Source organism: Nematolebias whitei, chromosome 18 (genome assembly GCF_014905685.2).
Source record: "Nematolebias whitei isolate Nwh7 chromosome 18, NemWhi1, whole genome shotgun sequence".
Taxonomy (NCBI): domain Eukaryota; kingdom Metazoa; phylum Chordata; class Actinopteri; order Cyprinodontiformes; family Rivulidae; genus Nematolebias; species Nematolebias whitei.
This window is the reverse complement of record NC_056515.1, coordinates 14,957,973-14,978,164: the sequence shown is the minus strand read 5'-3', so window position 1 is coordinate 14,978,164 and position 20,192 is coordinate 14,957,973. Positions and strand designations below refer to the sequence as shown.

Sequence of the window (20,192 nt, the reverse complement as noted above, 5' to 3'; positions counted from 1 at the left end):
CACGTACAGTCCACAGACAGTCCACGTACAGTCTACAGACAGTCCACAGACAGTCCACGTACAGTCCACGTACAGTCTACAGACAGCCCACGTACAGTCTACAGACAGTCCACGGACAGCCCACGTACAGTCTACAGACAGCCCACGGACAGGACACAGACAGCCCACAGACAGGACAACAGCTTTAGTTTATTGCAGGAATGGGACTGTGCCTACCAGCAGCAGTGGAGTGTTGATGTCAATGTGTTCAAACACAATAAACTCCTTCTTGACTTTGACGGGCAGCAGCCAGGGCCGGTGCAGCTCAGCCTTCACCCAGTACCTCACACTACCGTGCTTCCCTTCAAAGGAAGTTGCCAGAGCCCTGCAGGAGAAGGGGGAGGGGGCCATTAGAGGGGTGGGTAGTCACACCACTCAGTCCAAGAACCAGAACAGAAACTGATAAGCCTTGATTTGTAAGTAAAAGCTGACCTGCTGTAGTTGCACAACTACCGCCTGCTGTGGAGGTTTTAAGATCAGCAAAAGTACCAGTACTGGGTATTGGTCTGATACAGTGTACTTAAACTCATGAGAGTGTTCCAGTACCACAGTACTAATCCCACTTTACACCGGTGTGACGTTCACCTTTCAGTGGAGTGCTCAGACTGAGTTCTGCTCAGCAAAGTTGTCAATAGGAGCAACAAAACCCACGAGCACTTTGATGAAACGTCTGAAAACCAACGCTGAGTTTAGCTCACAGGAGCAGGAAGCAGCTGATATCTGCCACAAGCACAAGAGGATCCTGGGAACACTAGTTACGTTTACATGGACATAAAGTAATCGGATCAAATGGCCATTCGGAATAAAAACTCATCTTGTAAACGCCCCATTTGGGTTATTTTTTTGTTTATTCAGTGTGATCCAAAAGAATTTGTGATCAGAAAGAAACGGGTGGTTTACGCCAATTCATAACCCGAACGGTGCACACACGCTTGATCTGTTCTCTTTGTTCTAACCGTGAAAAACGGACCTGACTGTGCATGTGCGACTTTGCCAATAATATTAACATGTCGGAGAAGCAAAACTGGTCGGTGAGCGACAACATTTCTACTAGAAACTTTGAAAGAGCTCAAAATGATCTGTATCACCTGCAGCTCAGTCAGAGAGCGCAGCAACGTCTCCACCGTCATTAAAACCTGTCGCGGGTTCATTTTGGTCGCTCAGGTTTGTTTATGTTCATCCCGGAAGTAGAACTTCTTCTTAGTCTTTTTTAAGGAGAGTTTACCGCTCTGCGCACGTCAGTACTTCTATTCTGAATAAAGCTCGCTGCATGTTCGTGCTCGTCGTGAACAGATTGTGCCCAGGTAAACGATAATCTGAAAACATTTCAATCCGGTCAAAGAATTTTGTGCATATAAACATAGCTATTCAGATCTGAGCACCACGTTCAGAAAAGACCAGTGAAGTTCTGCTCTATCTGACCAGTAACATTAATGGTAACAGGACGTTTACTAGTAATTTTATCAGCAAGTACTGAAATACAAGTACTGCACTGGTGCAAGTTTGTTTTTTATTATTTCCTACAGTCAGTGAGGTTCAGAGCCGGCAGCGATCACTGTGAGGAAATCTTTCTTCCATCAACTAAAGAGAGCTCCACACGCCTGAAAACAAAACGCCCTAATGTGCATATACTGTTGTTCTTCAAACAACACTCTCATGTCATGCAGCTGTGTGTTGCTGATGAATCCCTTTAAACAGCATCGACATAGAAACAAACAGTTTCAGGGAATGGAGGTGATCTGTGCTCACATCTGGGGCAGGGTGAAGCTGAAGGCGAACTCATGAAGGCCGGTGTGGAGAACAGTCACACCTTCATCTGGACCGTCTTCATCTGAAAGACACAACATCTGTCCAAATACAGGAGCGTACGTACACACACTGGTACACAACAGTTGTCTGGTTTTCTTAGTGTGTGTATCTTTCTATATGATGGTGAAATTAGTTCTCTGCATTTAACCCATCACACCTGAGATACGGCCAGGTGGAGCAGTGGGCAGCTCTGTAAGTGCCCAGGGAGCAATTGGGGATTGGGCATGGCGGGGAGTTGAACCTGTGACTTTCTGGTCCCAAGTTGACGGCCCTACCTCTACACCATCTCTTATCTGGTGTTTTTAACTTCTTGTTGTGTTTGGCATGGTTTAAATTTTAGTTTCTCGTTTGTCCATTTTTTATGTCCGTATTTCAGAATAAAACCCGTCTGTGTTTCATACAGAACCCAAGCGGAGCAGATGTTGGCATTTCTTTATAAACTGTAGTCAAACTGCGTCCATCCTGCTGCCAACAGTCATGTTTGTAGAGACGTCTCCAGCAACAGCTTCCTACACCTCGTCTGCTGCACACGCAGCAGCAGACCGGTATGAACCAGCCTAAGCAGCTTCCTCCACAGAAACTCCAAAGAGTGCGTCACAACTCTGCCTGCCATTGGACCAGCACAGGCCAGTAGAGACAGGCCACGCGCCGATTGGCTCGCAACAGATAGGCCCCGCCCACACATGTGACGTATGAACGGAAAGGTGTTCTGAGAGGATGAACTTGAGGAGCTCTCATCACATTTCACCACCTAACGGAAGAGCTGATGCGAGTTGTTATGAGCAGAACAGAACACCGGAGGAAGAAATGTTCACTTGACTACATTTAATAAAACACAACAAGCTGCTGTCAGCGGGTCACCCCTCATCCGCTCTGTGGAGTCCTGCGCCAACAGTCCAGGACTGGAAGTAATCTGTAATCTACTCATCTGGTTAGATTAAGGGAAGAAACATTCAATTTGCCACAGACCGTCCTCCTGTATGTTACATTAAAAGATTTTAAATTTTATCACTATTGTTTCACTAAGAAAAAACTATTAAAGTACCAGCATAAAGAGTCCGAGCTCATGTTCCTGTTTAATAAACAGAATATTTTGATTAAAGGACTGACTGTGAACAATCATCACTTTTACAGAAAAATGACCATTATCTTAATTATTCTGAACTTGTGAGTCGGTGTAAGTTCTCCGTCATCCTAAGAGTTTTACAAACAAAAACACTTTGTCTCTTCTCGCCTGAGGAGCTTTGAAACATTTCCTTTTCACGATATTATCGGCAGGGTATCGGACGATATTAGCAACAAAGTTCAATATGGGACATTCCATTAAAATAACTCACGATATAAAAGGCGCAGTTTTTGCCTGCAGCGCAACGTGATGACGTCACGTGCACCAACCTGATCTCACGGCGGAGAGGAAAATTCAAAATGTCGGCGGTGTGGAAGTTTTTTTTTTTTTGTTGTTGGTGAGGATGTCGGATTCTGAAGATTTAAGGAAAATGTTGAGCCTCACTACATCGTCCCATCTGAAATATTTGTCTGACGTTACCCGAGTTACAAGCCGTCATTCTTATCATTGAGAAGCTAATAGCACGACATGTTGGGTGAGTTTTACCACAGTCATCAAGTGTCAGCCCCGTGAGCATGATTAGTCTTACTGCACAATGAAAAGACAAAAACTTTCAATTTAAAAAGTCTGTCCTTCACGCACAGGAGTGCAGAGGATCCACTCTGCAGCTATAGGAACCTGGAACAAACCTCCACATGTGAGACGGCATCACAGGTGATTAACGCTAATAAATAACATTTAACTCTTTTCAGGAGCGGCTGAGTGGTTAGAGCAGTCCTCCAATGTGAGAGTTGGGGGTTCGAATCCACCAGCAGTCACATGCTGAAGTGTCAATGGGCAAGACACTGAACCCCTCATAGCCTCTGATGTGTCCCATCAGTACAGTCCATTTACCATTTCATGTCAAAGTGCTCTATATGGCTGTTACTGAATATATGTCACCAGCTGTTGCACAGTTTTTGTAGCAAATAAGAGGAAACAAAGTCCAGTTGTCTGACCCTCTTTTGAAAGTACTCAGTATGTACTAATGTATATACTGTAGTATATGTACTACAATTTGCTCAGTTGTTTTCTGACAGATGAAATACAGATTAATGAAAAGTTTCTAGGTTTCCACATGAGCCCAAAATAATCAGTCCACGTTGACCCCTGACCTTTAGTCCTCGGACAAAGTAGGTGGAAGTCCTGGGAGACCCCCAGTCTAAAACCACCAGAACACCGTCCTGGTCCAGCAGGACCTCCACCCATCACCAGAGGGTTGCAGGTTCAGATCCGATCACATCCAGAAGCTTCTGTTGTCCCATAAACTCGTTTCAAACAACACGGAGGCATGTGAAGCACGCGCACACACACACGCGCGCGCGCACTGCCTGTGAACAGGTTTGAACCGCCTCTGAACAAAGAGCCGCCTGATCGTCTTCAATAAAAACAAGTTTGTGCTCAAACACCTGACGAGGACTTTATGTTGTTTATTTTAATGGTCAACTTTTTATGTTCAACCTGAGGAGCACAGACGGCTCCATCCGGGACTTTCATCTCGTCTTCATCGTTTCAAACTAACAGAAGCAGCCCGGACCGGTTCTCACCTGCCGGTCCTCCGACCAGCGTGTCTCGGTGGTGCAGGTAGTCCACCTCCTCCGTGTAGTTCTGGGTGTACGCGGTGTTGGCGCCGGCGTTCCTAGACTCGGTCCACCGAACTTTAGCGAGCCCTCGCGCGGTCACATCCAGCCTGTTGACGCGCACATCCCCGCTGACCTCCACCACCACCCGCCCTGACACCAGGTCTGCCCCCGAGAACACGGACAAGTTGTCCTCATTCACGCTGTCGAAGTGGACCGCCAAGGCCCGGACCTTGCCCCGGACCATGACGGTGAGTCGGACACAAGTTCAGAAGAGCGGGGAGCCGCCCAGCAGCTGTCAGTGACGGCTCATCTCCACCGACTGGACCCAGCAGCCTCTGAACCACAGCATGTCTCTAGAGCAGTCTGCGCATGCGCCCCATCACTAGATCCCTCATTGGCTGCTGCGGCGCAGGATTTTCGGCCGCCATCTTGGAACGGTCGTCCTTATTTGGTTAAAGCAGATGTTTCAGCACTTCGCAGCTCATTTCTGTTCTAATCGACGGACTGTTGACGTCAGGTCTGGGGGGATAACTTTTCACAAGCAAGATGAACATATTATTGTTAGTATTTTGTGAATATAATATTACTGTACTGTATTTATGTCCACCAGCTGATGTGATGTTCAGTGAAGCTAACTGAGATCTGATGACAGGAATATTTTTCTAACAAGCATACTCACTATTTCAGCAGCATTGGTTCATTATCAACAGATATGCATCAGAACTGGAGTTTTGTTTAAGTTCTAGGATATAAAAAAATAAAACTAGGGAGAATATAGGAAATAGAAAATAAGCTTGACCTCCTTTGTACAATGTTTTTGTGTAGACACAAATCTCCTGTTTTCATTTTGAAGGTTTCCCAAAGAACAAGATGTGAGGAAGAGGAGGAAGTATCTTTGAGGAGGATTCATCTGAGCAGTGAGGATTTTAAACTGGAGGATTTTGATCAAACTGTCCCACTGAGAGATGGTGTGGTACCATCGGTTCACCTTCAAAGAGTAGAAGCATCATAAGTTCATTAGAGTTCATAAATTTACATATTTTGTTGTTAGTCACAAGGTGAGACACCTCCATGTGTTTATATGAACAGGTAACTATAGACTGTAAAGTTCATATTCATTATGCTTTTTCATTTCAGCTTGAAAACTGCAGGACTACAGGAACGCAACAAAAGCTGAAGCTGCTCTGTCTGTGGCCTCTCAGGAACGTGCACGTCACACACACAACCTCAGGAACGTGCACGTTTCACACACAACCTCGGGACGTGCACGTCTCACTCAGAGTGGGGCCAATGGGGGTGGAGGCAGGTGTGGGTGTTTCACCTTTTCCACCCACATTTTGATGTTGACGGTACCGGGAGTTGAACCTGTGACTTTCCCATCACAGGCCCATCTTCTAACCTCTGCTCCACCACTCCCCCCATAACATCATATCATAATGGTCATATTAAAATCTCATTGGTTTCCTTCCAGATGTGTTAAACAGCTACTGGTCCTCCTGATGTTATATATATATATATATATATATATATATATATATATATATATATATCAAACTTTGCCCAGAGTTGAAGCTAATTTTCTCCTCGGAAGTCTTCCGAATGTTGTGTCTTAGAGCTTCTATATCCTCCTCGGGAGGGCTTCATCACTTCTTAATCATCATTTAGGTTAGCGGTAGTGTTCGCTCCGCTCCTGTTTACTGGAGGCCTCCAATCGCGTGGTCTTTTGGACTGTGCTCCGAAGTTTGCTTATTTCGTAGCCAGCTGAGTTCCTGGCCTTGTTTTCATTGGTGAAGGTGAGCATTCTCACCCCCTCTCCCAATTGTCCTCTCTTACCAGCTGAGCTAGCGGTGCTAGCCTCTCTGAGTTTTGGCCTTGTTTTGACTGGTGAAGGCGAGCGTTCGCGCCCCCTCTCCCAATTGTCCTCTTTTACCAGCTGAGCTAGCAGTGCTAGCCTTTCTGAATATCTTGGACATAGCTGGGTAAGGAGCATGGATGGCTCTCACTGCTGTACAGTCTGTGGAGCCATGCTCCAGACAGATGACGGTCACGACCTGTGTCCTGCCTGCCTTGGACATGACCATCTGGTGGATGCCCTGTCAGAGAACCCCTGCATGAATTGCAGCTTCATGTCGCATGCTGTGAGGGTGGCCCGGCTGGCCCAGTTTCGCCCCAAGCTCGGTGATGACCTCCCGCCTTCTGGGCAGGAGGTTCCACCTAGGCGCTCGAAGCGCCGGACTGAGGCCGCAGTCTCTGTGGCCCCTCCTGGGAAGAAGCGAGCCAAGTCTTATAGGGGCCTCTCCACAAGGGTGGAGCAGCTCTCCGCTGAATTAGCGGAGATGAAGTCCCTTTTTCAGGTACGCCAACTGGGAACTGAACCAGTGGCAGCAGGGGTTGTTGGGAAATGAGTATGGGGTGGGGTTTTTAGTTGCTCTGTCTGTGCGATGCACCTGTTGTGATGCTGAGGAGCTCTGGCGTGAGTTACGGCCGAACAGTGGCTCGGAGTGAGCTGACCTGTATTTATTGTTTCTGAATAAATCATTGGTAAGAGCAAAATGTCTGGTGCTTGAGTGACCACGTCAACATTACAGTACATGTTTTTTTAAACTAGATTTTAGATCAAAATGCTTGGTTTCCACTAAAAATTCCCATTTCATGCTTGTGTTGCAACGAAGTACTTTGAGACAGTTAAACCGATGTTTCTTTATTGAACAAGTTAAGACCTTGGCGACACTAAAATACTTTCAGAGACTGTGTTAATGTTAAGTACATATGTGCTTTTAGCTAGTATTTGTGGGATTTTTGCATCAAAATGCTTGCTTTCCAATAAAAATAATTGCTTAAATAATAAAAGATGCTAGAAGTGTCTGAAAACTATAATTATGGCACAGATTTCCCAAGATGGCAACACAGTCTGCATATCTAGTCAGTCCAAAACTCATTGAGTAGACTAAGACATTCAGCAGCCATCGCCATCAGCAGATCCACGGTCAGTGTTCAGCAGACACACTTTGTAGTAACACTACATACACTACTCATTCTAGAATTGCGCCGCTCCAGGTGGCTGCATGGTGGAGCAGCTCTGTTACTTTCATTCTGAGATTTTGCTTTTGGAAACTTTAATTCTTGGTTTTCTGGATGTAAATCATATTTTTTGGATTATTGTTTCCTCTGGTACCAGATGCTGTGCAGCTGGAAGGATTTTTACTGAAACTTTTTAAGCTTTGGACATTTGTTATGATGCGTAACCATGGCAACAAGGCTGTTTTCTACAACAACAGCAGTTGATTAACATCTCAAAAGCTCAAATAATATCTCAACTATGGCCCCAACTCTCAAATGAGTTGAAAAGGATGTTCTGTGGACGCGTTCTCATCTACCTGCCAGCTGTGCTCGAGTGCCTGATCACTGAGATCCTGGAACTAGCAGGAAACATGGCTCACGATAGCGGAAGGACAGGATCGTCCCTCGGCACCTACAATTGGCTGTCCGCACCTATGAGGAGCTCGGCAGACTGCTGGGAGGAGTGGCCATCGCTCTGGGAGGAGTTCAGCCCAGCATTCAGGCGGTCCTACAGTCCAGGAGAACTGAGAGGTCAGCCGAGTCTGGGTGGACGGATCGGACGGCATCTGCAGCCAGTTTCTTAGGATCCACTGTGGGATGGACCTTTACAAGAGATCCTTCCTGCCTACAGCCATCAGCATCTATAACATCTCTTAATGAAATGAGGATAACGAGTTACAACAACAAAATAATTTCCTTTGGGATTAATAAAGTATTTTTGAATTGAATTGAATTGAATTAACAGATTGTGGTTGGGAAAACAGCAACAAACCAAACAAACTGTTTTATGCAAAAGTGTAGATATTTAATTTTAGCCATGGTATTTATACAGTGCTTTGTCATGTTTGAGAAATAAATAATTTCTAAGTTTGTAAACTGATGACACACAGGCCCTCACTTGGCTAGCCTAGCATTGTCTGGATGGAGACTTGCCTTTTTCTCTACACGCCGTGCTCGACGACATTTGTCACGGCTGATAAGGAACTTTTTAATATTTTACAGAACATGGCTTCACAAGTCACCAAACTATTCATTTAAAGAGACTGGTTGTCTTTTCAACAAAACAATATTCCATTCACTGATGCTTATGACTGTTTGCTGTGTAAAAATGCAATATTCAAAATATCTTTATGAATAGAAATCTTTGTTACACAATACACACTAGCATAATATCCTCCCATGTTGACTAAAAGCAGCCATGAAAAATTTAGAGTTGAAGACGTGGTTCAAAGTCACAATTTTTATTCTTCCCCCTTTTTTTTTTTTAGGTATTTTAGAAATCTTTAGCAACATTTTTCATCCAGAACAAACATACCTCTGCAAAATACATAAAAAAGCAAAGCAATGTAAGCAAAGTGTGTATAGGAATGACTAGGTAGATTAAAGTGGATTGCAACAAAAGCACATCAGAACATTAAGACGCGACAGGATTAAGGCATTTCTTAAACACTTCATAACATCACTACAGAACTGTAAGTACAAGGAGCATAATGTGAACATCTTTATTATCTTTGTCAATGAGCTCTAATTAAGGCTGCACAATATATAAAGTGGATTTACCAGTGTGTGCAACAGCAGTATTGCAAAGAATTTCTATACATCTGAAAATAAATGCAATCAAAAAAAGTATAGTTTGTAGTCATGGAGCTGTTCTCCCCTTGTGGAGAGGGTTGTGAGCATCGTAATGACAGAACGAGTGGGCTTCGAGCATTTCATATCATTATGGTGAGATTTAAATAAAGACTCGGTCGGGGGCACCATGACAAGAGACGAGATGACTTTTGTTGGGAACTGACGCTGTACAAAGAAACTGAACTGAATATAACTTTTGTACTCCTTGCGATATAAATACTGCATATACTGGTAGGGAAGTTACAGTAAATGTTTAATATATTGTGTAGCCCTAGATGAAACTGCTAGGCCAACATGAGCTCACGTCTGACCAGCCTGATGCAGTTAGTCTGTCAAAACACAAATCGTTTAACGCCCACGCTCTGTCAGGATCAGAACCATGAAGCAACAGACATATTTGTTCTTTCAAAACCCACGGCTCCCACGGCTTGTCTTGTAATTTTCTTTAACAAAAACGTGTTTCTTTGAAGATGAGCAAGAAACAAGGCACCGGTCAGGAGCTCTCTCTGTCATGTGCCACAGAGCTACAGTTCCTCAGGTGTTCCCAGTCAGCATGGGAACTGGTAAAATGCCAGAACATGATCTCACTGCAGCATTTTATATGTTGACCTCTGATTAACTCCATCACCATCCTGTTGGCTTTAGTGGTTTCTGTTTCACTCCTACGTGACCTGAGAGATGCTGGTAAGCAAAAGTCTTTAGTTTCTGCTTCTGAAAGAACAAACACAAAAGGTGACTTTGATCAGTCTTGATTACATTCACAACTAGACTGGATAAGTTTGATCAGATGGTTTGTTGTGCAGGGCTTCTTTAATACCACCAGAGGGCACACGCACCAAACTAAACCAACAACACCAAAGCTTCTGTATAAACTGTTGAGCCAGAAGAGCTGTGTTTGGCTTTTGCTTGTGAGAGCTACAGCTGGTTAGCAGAAGGAGCAGACAGACAACCAGCTTCTGTGAAGTCCAGCTTTGTCCACCATCAGTGCTGCTCCACATGGAATCACCCCATACATTTAGTTTGGGTACATTTAGCAGTGCAGTGGTTAGAGCCGTCATCTCGCAGATAAAAAGTTGCAGGTTCTAATCTGGCTGCAGTTTTAATGTGTGACCATTCCTTGTGCTCCTCGTGCACGTGTGGGCTTTCTACCACCGGCCAGAAACATACATGTTGATGGAGCATCTCGTCTGTTGCAGACTTGTTAGCAACTCCAACTTGACTCAACGTTGTTAACAACAAAAAGAAAGTTTTCTGTCGCAGCATCGTTGAATTCTGAACGTTTGCAACCAGTGACTCTGCCTTTTGTGCAGCCAGTTGCTGAAAACCAGGACTTATTTGGGCAGCTGTCTCCACATTTATGGTTTCATACTGGACTATATCCTTGAAGTGGAGACAGGCTGATTTATGGCCATTTAAAAAAAATAATATTTATCAGCAGTGTGGGTTTTAGACCTGAACATGTTTACAGTCAGAAGACAGTTCCCAGCTCTTCAGACAGGTTCCAGATGTGTGCAACAACTGTGCAACAACAATTAGTTGATCAGTTGTTTATTTTTGCACATGTATGCTACCTTTATGTTAATTAGTATTTCTCAAGGTGTCTATGTTTGTCTCGTTGGTCTCTATGTGTCCCTGTGATGGACTGGAGACCTGTCCAGGGACTACCTTCCTTGCACCCAATGACTCTGGAGATAAGTGCCATCTCTCCGTGACCCTGCACGGAAGAGCAGGTAAAAAACAATAGACGGACGGATGCATAAATTTATGGCTACACCTGACTTGCTTCTTCTTTTGTCTGTCTACAGTTAGTGTCGCAAAGCTAACAAACATTTAATGGCTAAACAGCTTCCGTTCAGTGCAACCCTGACAGTTCAGATCATCCTCAGCTGCTTCAGTGTAAAAAGACTGCCTCATAAGAAACTACAATACGTTATGGGGTGACATACCCATTTGTTATAAGCTACATAAACTTACAACACTGCAATCTCCACAAAACACTGCCTTTTGGCAGGACAGGTAGAAAATCTACACCCTGGGTGTCTTCGCAGGTCGCCTGTTTCCAAAAATATCCTTCTTGCTAGGAGCGATTCTCGCTTCGGGTGTGAAATGTCCCGGGGTCAGATCCCAGATGAGCCCACAATTTGAGGTGGCCTGGCTTCAAGACCATAAGAAAGATGGGATATAAAAATAAATTTTAAACAAGTTTCATGTTCAACTAAAGCAAAGTGAACCTAGAGTACCTCTCTGAAAGACGTGGGCTCCAGACTCTGACCAGTGTCTCCAGTTCTCAGTTAGCTCCACTCACCTGAAACGCACAAACCCTAGATATGGGCCTGGCGTCGTAGCACACAACCATTATGGGCAGGAGTTGCTTAGAATTTGGTCCCTGACACATTTTTGTGTCGTACGGCTGTTTAGAAAGAATAATTCAAGCTGAGCACCTTCTCAGGTTTGTCATTAGGACAGGAAGTTTGAAGATGTGCACTCACATTAACCGTAAAGCTCAGTCACTCCAGGTACTTGGAATCAAGCGTGCCTGGCTGTTGTTGCTCCTCTGTTTCAACATTTCTTCTGCAACAGTTTGTTTAAAGACAAAGAAAGATGAAAAGCAAACAGTAAAATGGAAGTCAAAATGTCTTGATGACCTTAAAGTGCAGGTTTCTGGCACACTACACTGTTCGGTAACGATTGCCACGTGGGCCTTCAGTGCCACCCAGTTTCAGACATATTTATTGGGACCAAAAAGAGGCCCCTGACAGTTGATGTGGCCTTCATTCTCTGGCAGAACACAACATCTAGTTAAAAGTCAACAAGGAAATTGGCTGAGATTTGGTCGGTTATGTATTTTTTCCCAGATGTCTGATTTTTCCAGATGTTGTCCAAATACAACTGAGAGGGCACATAACTGTGAGGAATCACAGCTGAAGTATGAAGTGTTCAACGCCGGGCCGATGCAGTGTCCAACCCTGATCTGAACGCTGGAGGAGAGGAGGAGAAGGTCAAGACGAAGGAGGAAGACGCAGGCTTTTACACTTCGTGTCATCCAAGTTCCTCCAGTACTTGTAGTTCTCCGACAGGTGCTCGATCAGATTAGGGAGGCTGGCAAAGGCTGCAAAGACAGAACAGCTGTCAGCAGGGAAAATATAACTAAAACACGTGGACACACACAAGCATTTTTTTTTTCAGGTTACCTTGTAGGGACCATCTAAAAAAGTTAAATCTGGTCCTCTGGACATTAAAAAAAAACAAAAAAACAAATCAACAAAAAAAATGTAGAAACGTTTCGTCTTTCATCCGAGAGACTTCCTCAGTCTGAGGAGCTGTATTCAGCTCAGTCTCTTAAATAGCACCTTCTCAGAGTGGATCAACCAGTTTTGCTGCTGACAACCAAAACCAGCTGCTCACATGCTCAAGAAGACTGAGCTGAATACAGCTCCTCAGACTGAGAAAGTCTCTCGGATGAGAGACGAAACGTTTCTACATTTTTTTGTTGATTTGCTTTGTTTTGTTTTTTTTGAATGTCCAGAGGACCAGATTTAACTTTTTTAGATTTTTCTACCTGGATTATTGAGCATGCATCAGGATACTTGTAGGGACCAATTTTACTAAAAATCATGCATTGTGGAGACCAACTGCTCTTTGTGGAGACCAAATCCAGGTCCCCATAAGGAAAAGTCTCGTTGGGGCATTAGGGGTTTAAGACTAAAGTGTGAATTGCGAATGGATTAGGGTTAGACATGTACTTGTAATGGTTGGGTTTAGGGTCAGGGTTAGGCTATAGAAAATGAATGGAAGTTAATGCATAGTCCCCAAAAAGTACCTTTACAAGAACACACACACGTATCTGTCATGGCTTTGGGAGATAAATGGAAATGGTAAATGGGCTGTACTTATACAGCACCTTTCTATCTTATTTCAAGATACTCAAAGCTCTTCACACTAAACTCTGTGCCTCACTGACCCATTCATACATCTCTATACTAGATCTCTACAAAGCTAATTGAACAAATAATTCTAAAGAAACTAATCAGTGATTTATCACATTCAAACACTGATGGGACACACATCAGAGGCTATGAGGGTTCAGGGTCTTGCCCAGGGACACTTCGGCATGTGACCGCTGATGGATTTGAACCCCCAAATCTCGCATTGGAGGACGACTGCTCTAACCACTCAGCCACAGCCCCCCCCGAATATATATAGATATGAATATATCCATCCATCCATCCATTTTCTTTACCCGCTTATTCCATTTTGGGTCACGGGGGATATGAATATATAAAAATGTATTTTCTGAATTTTTCTGTTTTTAAGAAATAAGAACATTGAAAGCCATTTGTCAAACAGGGTTGATTCTTTTAAATTAGGATGTCACTACATGGCTCTTCTGAGCAATTTACACGTTTGGCCACCACTGCAACTGTTGGCTAAATGAACCAACTTTTCCTCTGTACCAGACTAGTTGACATTATTATTATTATTTACTTATTTACCTTCACCTCCTTTCTTTCTGGTTTATAGTTGGTATATTTCAGTTTTGTTCCTCTGGAGGTTCCTTCTCTCCCTCTTTTGTTTTTTGGTTCTCTATGTTGGCAATGTTTTTGTTTTTTGAGAGTGGAGGCTGCTTGTTTGTTTGTTGGTTTTTCTTCTTTTTGTCTTCATAATTTTGTTGTGTTCAAAAAAAAAAGAAGGAAAATTAAAATAAAAGTTTGAAAGTTGATTCTTTTAATCTGAGCCAAATCCAACATAACTCTAAAATAAAGTTTCTTTTCTGCTGACCTGGGAACACATCAGCTAATGACTGTCTCTCAACGTTCTTGGCCTCTGGTGTAACTGGAGGGTATCTGAAAAGCAACTTAACAATAAATCTTTCTTCCAGTTGCATTCTCTTTATTTTCCACATGCCTGGTAAAACGCATGTGACAAACCACGGCTCAGATACGATCAGTCAGCACAAGACACAGCTGATGAATGCCAACCATATTGTTTTCAGCTGTGTTTGTAGTGTTAGCAAAACTTCTCATGAAGGTTTGAAAAATATTTAATGAAACTCTGAAAGTGATGTATATTTACAGCTGATACAACATTAAAGGCCTCTACAAAGAGTCACTGTGCAACAGCTGGATTCAAAGTGCAGCATTACATGTCAGAGTCAAGCTTTGGTATAAAACTTCACTGATTTTAGTCCAAGTTCTCCTGCATGCTGGTCTGCAGCCTTCAGCCTGGCGTTTGTGTGAGGATGTGTGTTATTAGTCCATGCACAGCAGCTAATGTGTACTCTATGATGTCGCTCCCACATTAAAGGACTGACGCGGTTGAAAAGTCTTCCTGTCAGTATCTCACACAAAGCTTTGCTCTGCAGAGTGTGTGTGTGCATTCCCAGCACATGTCCCACTTGGCCCAAGATGTTTACATCTGCGTTTCCGGCCTGTTAATGACCCGAGCTGCATCCCTGACCCCCGGCATGAACTGACAGTGACCCGGGCCAATTTAAAGCCTGTTCATGTGTGTTTTGTGATTACGTGCAAGTGAAGTTCTACTCCCTGGTAAACTGTAAAACCCTGTTCCTTCCACTGTTTTCCCAACTTCCCATCCCCTGATGCTCTGGCCCACTGGTATTTGAAGTCTTTCCATGACATCAGAGCTGTGCTGACAGTAAACAAGTTCCCTCTCTGGAAGTCCATTCTGAGAGGAGAACTCTGGGAATGAGAAGCTTATATAAGCACCATTCCTGTCCTTTACAGTTCTGCAGGCAGGAAGGAAAATGAAGGCAAGGTCACAGAGAGAGCTTTAGATTCATTTAACTCATCTTTACACACACTCATTATGGGCACGATGGGCTTGAATCAGTGGCGGCTGGACAATAGAGGGCGCCAGGGCATCGCCCCACCACTCAACACATCACATTACCTTGAAAAAGACATAATAAATAAAAATAATAATGACTGGATTAGTTCTGATTGTGTTTGGGGCCATTGTCCTGTTGGACCACCCTGCTGTGCCCAAGTTTAAAATGTCTAGCTGTTTTTTTTCAATGGGGAGTTGTGCTCCAGTCTGGCAACATGACGCTACCTTCACCATGTCTAACAGTTCTTAGTGTTGTTAGGTCTGAAATCCTCGTCTTGACTCCTCCTTAAATTTTTTGTCATTGTGGCAAAATGACTCAATCTTTAACAAAGACCAAGACATTTTTCTATCAAAGGCGTTTCATCATGTTTTATAGTATCTTGCTCCAGTTTTTGGGTTTCTATATTCTTGTTTGGTATTCCTTGATTTTCTCACCATGAATCTTACTGCCTGTTTTATTTTGTTGAAGTCATTGTGTTTAGTTACTTCCAGTTTTCCTCGACACACCAGGCTGTGATCTGCCTGCCAGCTTATTTTGTCATTTCCTTCCACAGTGTATCTAGTTTTAGACTCCCTTCACTCTTTGGTGGATCCTTGGAACAGGTTCAAAATCATTCATCCATTTTTTTAAATAAATGCATGAATGTATCGCAGCACGATGGCTCAGTGGTTAGCACTGTTGCCTCACAGCAAGAAGGTCCTGGTTTCAATCCCCGGTTGGACCTGGGGTCTTTCTGTGTAGAGTTTGCATGTTCTTCTCGTGCATGTGTGGGTTTTCTCCGGGTACTCCGGTTTCTTCCCACATACCAAAAACATGCATGTTAGTCTGCCTTCAGGTCCAGGCCTCCCTTGCAAAAGAGATCTGTGATCTCAGTGGGATTTGCCTGATTAAATAAAGGTTAATACATAAATAAATAAATAAATAAATGCATACAATCGGTACAAGAGTTTGGTTTGCATTGCCGGTAGTAAGTTGGACCCCTTCAGGGTGGGAGTTGGACTCTGTTGTCACCGATTCTGTTCATAAGGACAGCCAGCATGTGGAGGGTTTCCAGTTCCGTGGCCTCAGGATTCCATCTCTGCTCTTTGCAGATGATGTGGTCCTGTTGGCGTCATTGTGCCGTGAACTTCAGTTCTCACTGGAGCAGTTCGCAATCGAGTGTGAAGCGGCTGGGATGAGAATCAGCACCTCCAAATCTGAGGCCATGGTCCTCAGTCAGAAAAGGGTGGATTGCTCTCTTCGGGTCCAGGGTGAGGTTCTGCCTCAAGTGGAGGAGTTCAAGTATCTCAGGGTTTTGTTCATGAGTGAGGAAAGAATGAAGCATGAGACTGACAGATGGATTGGTGCAGCATCTGCAGTATTGTGGATTCTGTACTGGTCCATGTTGGTGAAGAGAGAGCTGAGCTGTAAGGCAAAGCTCTGTTTACCGGTTGGTCTACGTTCCTACTCTCACCTATGGTCATGAGCTCTGGGTAGTGACCGAAAGAATGAGATTGTGGATAAAAGCGGTTGAAATGAGTTTCCTCCGCAGGGTAGCTGGACTCTCCCTTAGAGATAGGGTGAGAAGTTCAGTTATCCGGGAGAGACTCAGAGTAGAACCACTGCTCCTCTAAGTCGAGAGGAGCCAGTTGAGGTGGTTCAGGCATCTGGTAAGGATGCTCCCTGGACGCCTCCCTAGGGAGGTGCTTTGGGCATGTCCGACTGGGAGGAGACCACGGGGAAGACCCAGGACACACTGGAGAGACTAGTCTCTTGGTTGGCCTGGGAACGACTGGGGTCCTCCCAGAAGAACTGGAAGAGGTGGCTGTGGAAAGAGATGTCTGGACCTTCCTGCTCAAGCTGCTGCCCCCGAGACCCAGCTTCAGAACAAGTGTAAGATAATGGATGGACGTATCAGTGCATCATGTTGCAGTGCAGTTTAATGTATTTTATAGTTAGCTGCAGCTCTTTGGTTTAACTTCAAGTTTTTCTGTGGAAATAAAGTGAATTGAGATAATACAATCCCAGGTCACAGTCAGTGTTTTAACCCTGACAACATTCAGTGTTGACAGTTTAAGTTAAGGTTTAGGTGCAAGAAATAGCCGGAGAAATGAAGGTTCACTGACGGAGCATCAATATCAGTCATGCAGAGGTTTTCTGAAGTAAATGATGGTCAAAGAACCACTGATGAGAACTTGCTCTGACTCTGGCCGTTGTGTAAGAACTTCAGCAGGACTTTGAAACTGATTTACAGGCTGTGATGGACATGAACCATGTGATGCTTCTTCAGAGCACCAGCCACTTTCCAAAAGTACTCAGTGTACTCAACTTTTGAATTCTGTTACATTTAGAGCTCATTATATCTGAGCGAACAGGAAGAAAATACATTTTCTAGTTATTTATGTGTATATCTGAACCTTTGAAAACTCTTCTGACATGCACTATTACAGGGTCTTTTGAGGAAGAATAGTCATTTCAGTGAACACACTTTGTAGACAATATTTTCTGCACAAGTACTATTCATTTTCAACTATGCTTTGTTGTTTAAACTAATTCAAAGTAACACAGAAATGGCAGAATGACCTAATTTTATAAATATATAAAACAACTCGTAACAATCTTGCATTCAGAGAAGGTGATGGATTGATTTCAGTTTATGAGCCTCACCATGCCTGACTTTCATCTTGGTTTCTTTTAGAAAGCTAACAGGTGATGAAAGCAAACACACTTCATCCAGAGATGCCTAGAGTTGGACTGGACATGCGGTCTTACCATCCCAGGCATCGAACATGTCTGTGATGAAGTAGTCGATGAAGGAAATCTGAGATTTGGGCACACTGCAGGTGTTCCTGTCGAACACAGGCATCACCACGGGCAGCCCCTGATGCTTCTCCTCGTCTGTCTGCACAGACACAAACACAAATTCTTTCTTGTGTCCTTTTGCAGATGAAAAGCCACAAAATTAATAACCATACAAAGTGAAATAATGGACGATATACATAACCCAGTAGTTAAAAAAAAAAAAACTTGTTATATTGTAGATCCAGTTTCCCTCTGACCTGTGCAAAGTACTCCTCAGAGATGCGTCCTGCCCACTCGATGCAGAGCTGCAGCGGCCTGCAGGGGTTCGCCACATCTGCACACTTGATCAGCATTCTCTTTATCAGCAGACGGTTTTCCGGAGAGTTTCTCAAGTTGTTCTGACTCTCGTAGTCGCTGCTTGTGCTCTGTTAGAACAACAAAGCAGATTGTTATCTCTGGTCGGCTATTTTTACACTCATTTACTGAAACACGCTGTCAATATGGTGTCTGTAAATATTAGGTATTTTTTATATATTTTATTAAAAGAACAATTTTTACACAAATATTGTTAAAATTACACACAACCTAGTCATGGAAGTGTAACCTCTAGGCCCTGTTTACATTTGGTGAAACACACACCCTGGGTACTTAATAGTACCAAGTAGAACAAACACTACAGCTGAAACCTAAGAAAGTTAAGTCAGGTCCTATGGGATAAAAAAAAACAACATTAAAACTTCTTGAAACATTTCATCTTTTATCCAAAAGACTTCTTCAGTCTGAGGAGCTGCAACAAACTCAGTCTTATAAATAGCACCTTCTCGTAGTGGATCAACCAGTTTGTTGCTGACAACCAGAACTAGTTGTTCACATGGTCAAGAAGGACCATCAGCCTAACAATGGATCATTAGCACACTGATGGCTGTTTACTGTTCACAGAGGGCTGAGTGATACTAGCAATCACAGCATTGTAAGAGGGGGACAGTTGAACATGGAGGCCTCCACCCCTGTTTAATGATGGACGATTTCTTTTCACAAAGATGGCCTCCTTTACTCCTCTCTCAAACCATCGTTCCTCTCTGTCCAGGATGTGAACATCTTCATCCCTGAAAGAGTGACCGCTGGTCTGGAGATGAGTGTAGACCGCAGAGTCGTGGCCTGATGATGTTGATCTTCTGTGCTGGTCCATCCTTTTGGCCAGTGGCTGTTTTGTTTCCCCGATGTAAGACTGATCACAGCCCTCCTGACACTGAACAGCATACACAACATTGCTCTGTTTGTGCCGGGGGACTGGATCTTTGGGATGAACCAGTCTTTGCCGTAATGTATTTTGGGGTTTAAAAGCCACTGGGACATTATGTTTAGAAAATAAACATCTCAGTTTCTCTGAAACTCTCACAACATATGGAATGACCACTGGTTTGGGTCTGGGTTCCTCCTTTTCACCTGATGGCTGACTGGAGTCCTGTTTGAGCCATGCAGCCCTGGAACAACTGAACATGCATCAAATGTGGTTCAACTCGAGCTTTTTCACATGATACAAAAACATATTTACATGTACTATTTACCCATATATAGTTTGTTCCTCTAAAACATGGCTCCCAGAAACAAGATCCAACAACAAGCTGTCACATAAAGTCCGTTTCTCTTAACCCAGGTTCACGTTAGGTTTGTTTGTCATATACAAATCAACTCAAGGTCAACAATGCAATGAAATGCTGAGGACGAGAAGAACAGCTCGACTTGCAAAAAAACAACAACAACAAAAAAAAGAAATATAAAGCATGCAACAAAAATACAAAAAACAAGGCACCAAAAGTGAAAAATAATAAATCTACACTGTGGTTCAGTTAACAGTGAGTTTCTTTCAGCAGCATGGTTCTATTAGCAAGTCCCATTAGCAGCTTGATGATAATAAGGACCACAGCAGCTGCTCTCCTAGACATACCGCCTTGACAGGCCTGAGCCTGAGCTCAAGGCTTGAAGAGGGCCGGGAACAGAACCACAATGGCGTGATGGCAGGATGGCATGATGGCAGGATGGCAGGATGGCATGATGGCAGGATGGCAGGATGGCATGATGGCAGGATGGCAGGATGGCATGATGGCAAGATGACATGATGGCATGATGGCAAGATGACATGATGGCAGGATGGCATGATGGCAGGATGATATGATGGAAGGATGGCATGATGGCAGGACGGCATGATGGCAGGATGGCATAATGGCATGATGGCAGGATGGCAGGATGGCATGATGGCACGATGGCATGATGGCATAATGGCAGGATGGCATGATGGCATAATGGCAAGATGGCAAGGCGGCGACACAGAAAA

General features: G+C 43.8%; 2 protein-coding genes across 2 annotated transcripts in view; both read right to left on the bottom strand.

Annotated features, from left to right (window-relative positions):
* LOC119424946 (arrestin domain-containing protein 3-like) overlaps nt 1-4,780 on the bottom strand; it is a 15,172-nt gene extending 10,392 nt beyond the window's left edge. Inside the window, exons 1-3 of the mRNA XM_037692467.1 lie at nt 4,501-4,780; nt 1,789-1,870; nt 217-364 (exon numbers count right to left, since the gene is read on the bottom strand). Of these exons, the coding sequence (XP_037548395.1) occupies nt 217-364; nt 1,789-1,870; nt 4,501-4,780 (510 nt within the window). The remainder of the gene's footprint in view (nt 1-216; nt 365-1,788; nt 1,871-4,500) is intronic.
* A 6,661-nt stretch (nt 4,781-11,441) lies between these two features.
* pde8b (phosphodiesterase 8B) overlaps nt 11,442-20,192 on the bottom strand; it is a gene marked incomplete at its 5' end in the record, with an annotated part of 154,850 nt that continues 146,099 nt past the window's right edge. The window contains 3 exon segments of the mRNA XM_037692105.1: nt 11,442-12,337; nt 17,828-17,957; nt 18,115-18,255. Coding sequence (XP_037548033.1) covers nt 12,228-12,337; nt 17,828-17,957; nt 18,115-18,255 — 381 coding nt within the window. The 3' untranslated portion in view covers nt 11,442-12,227.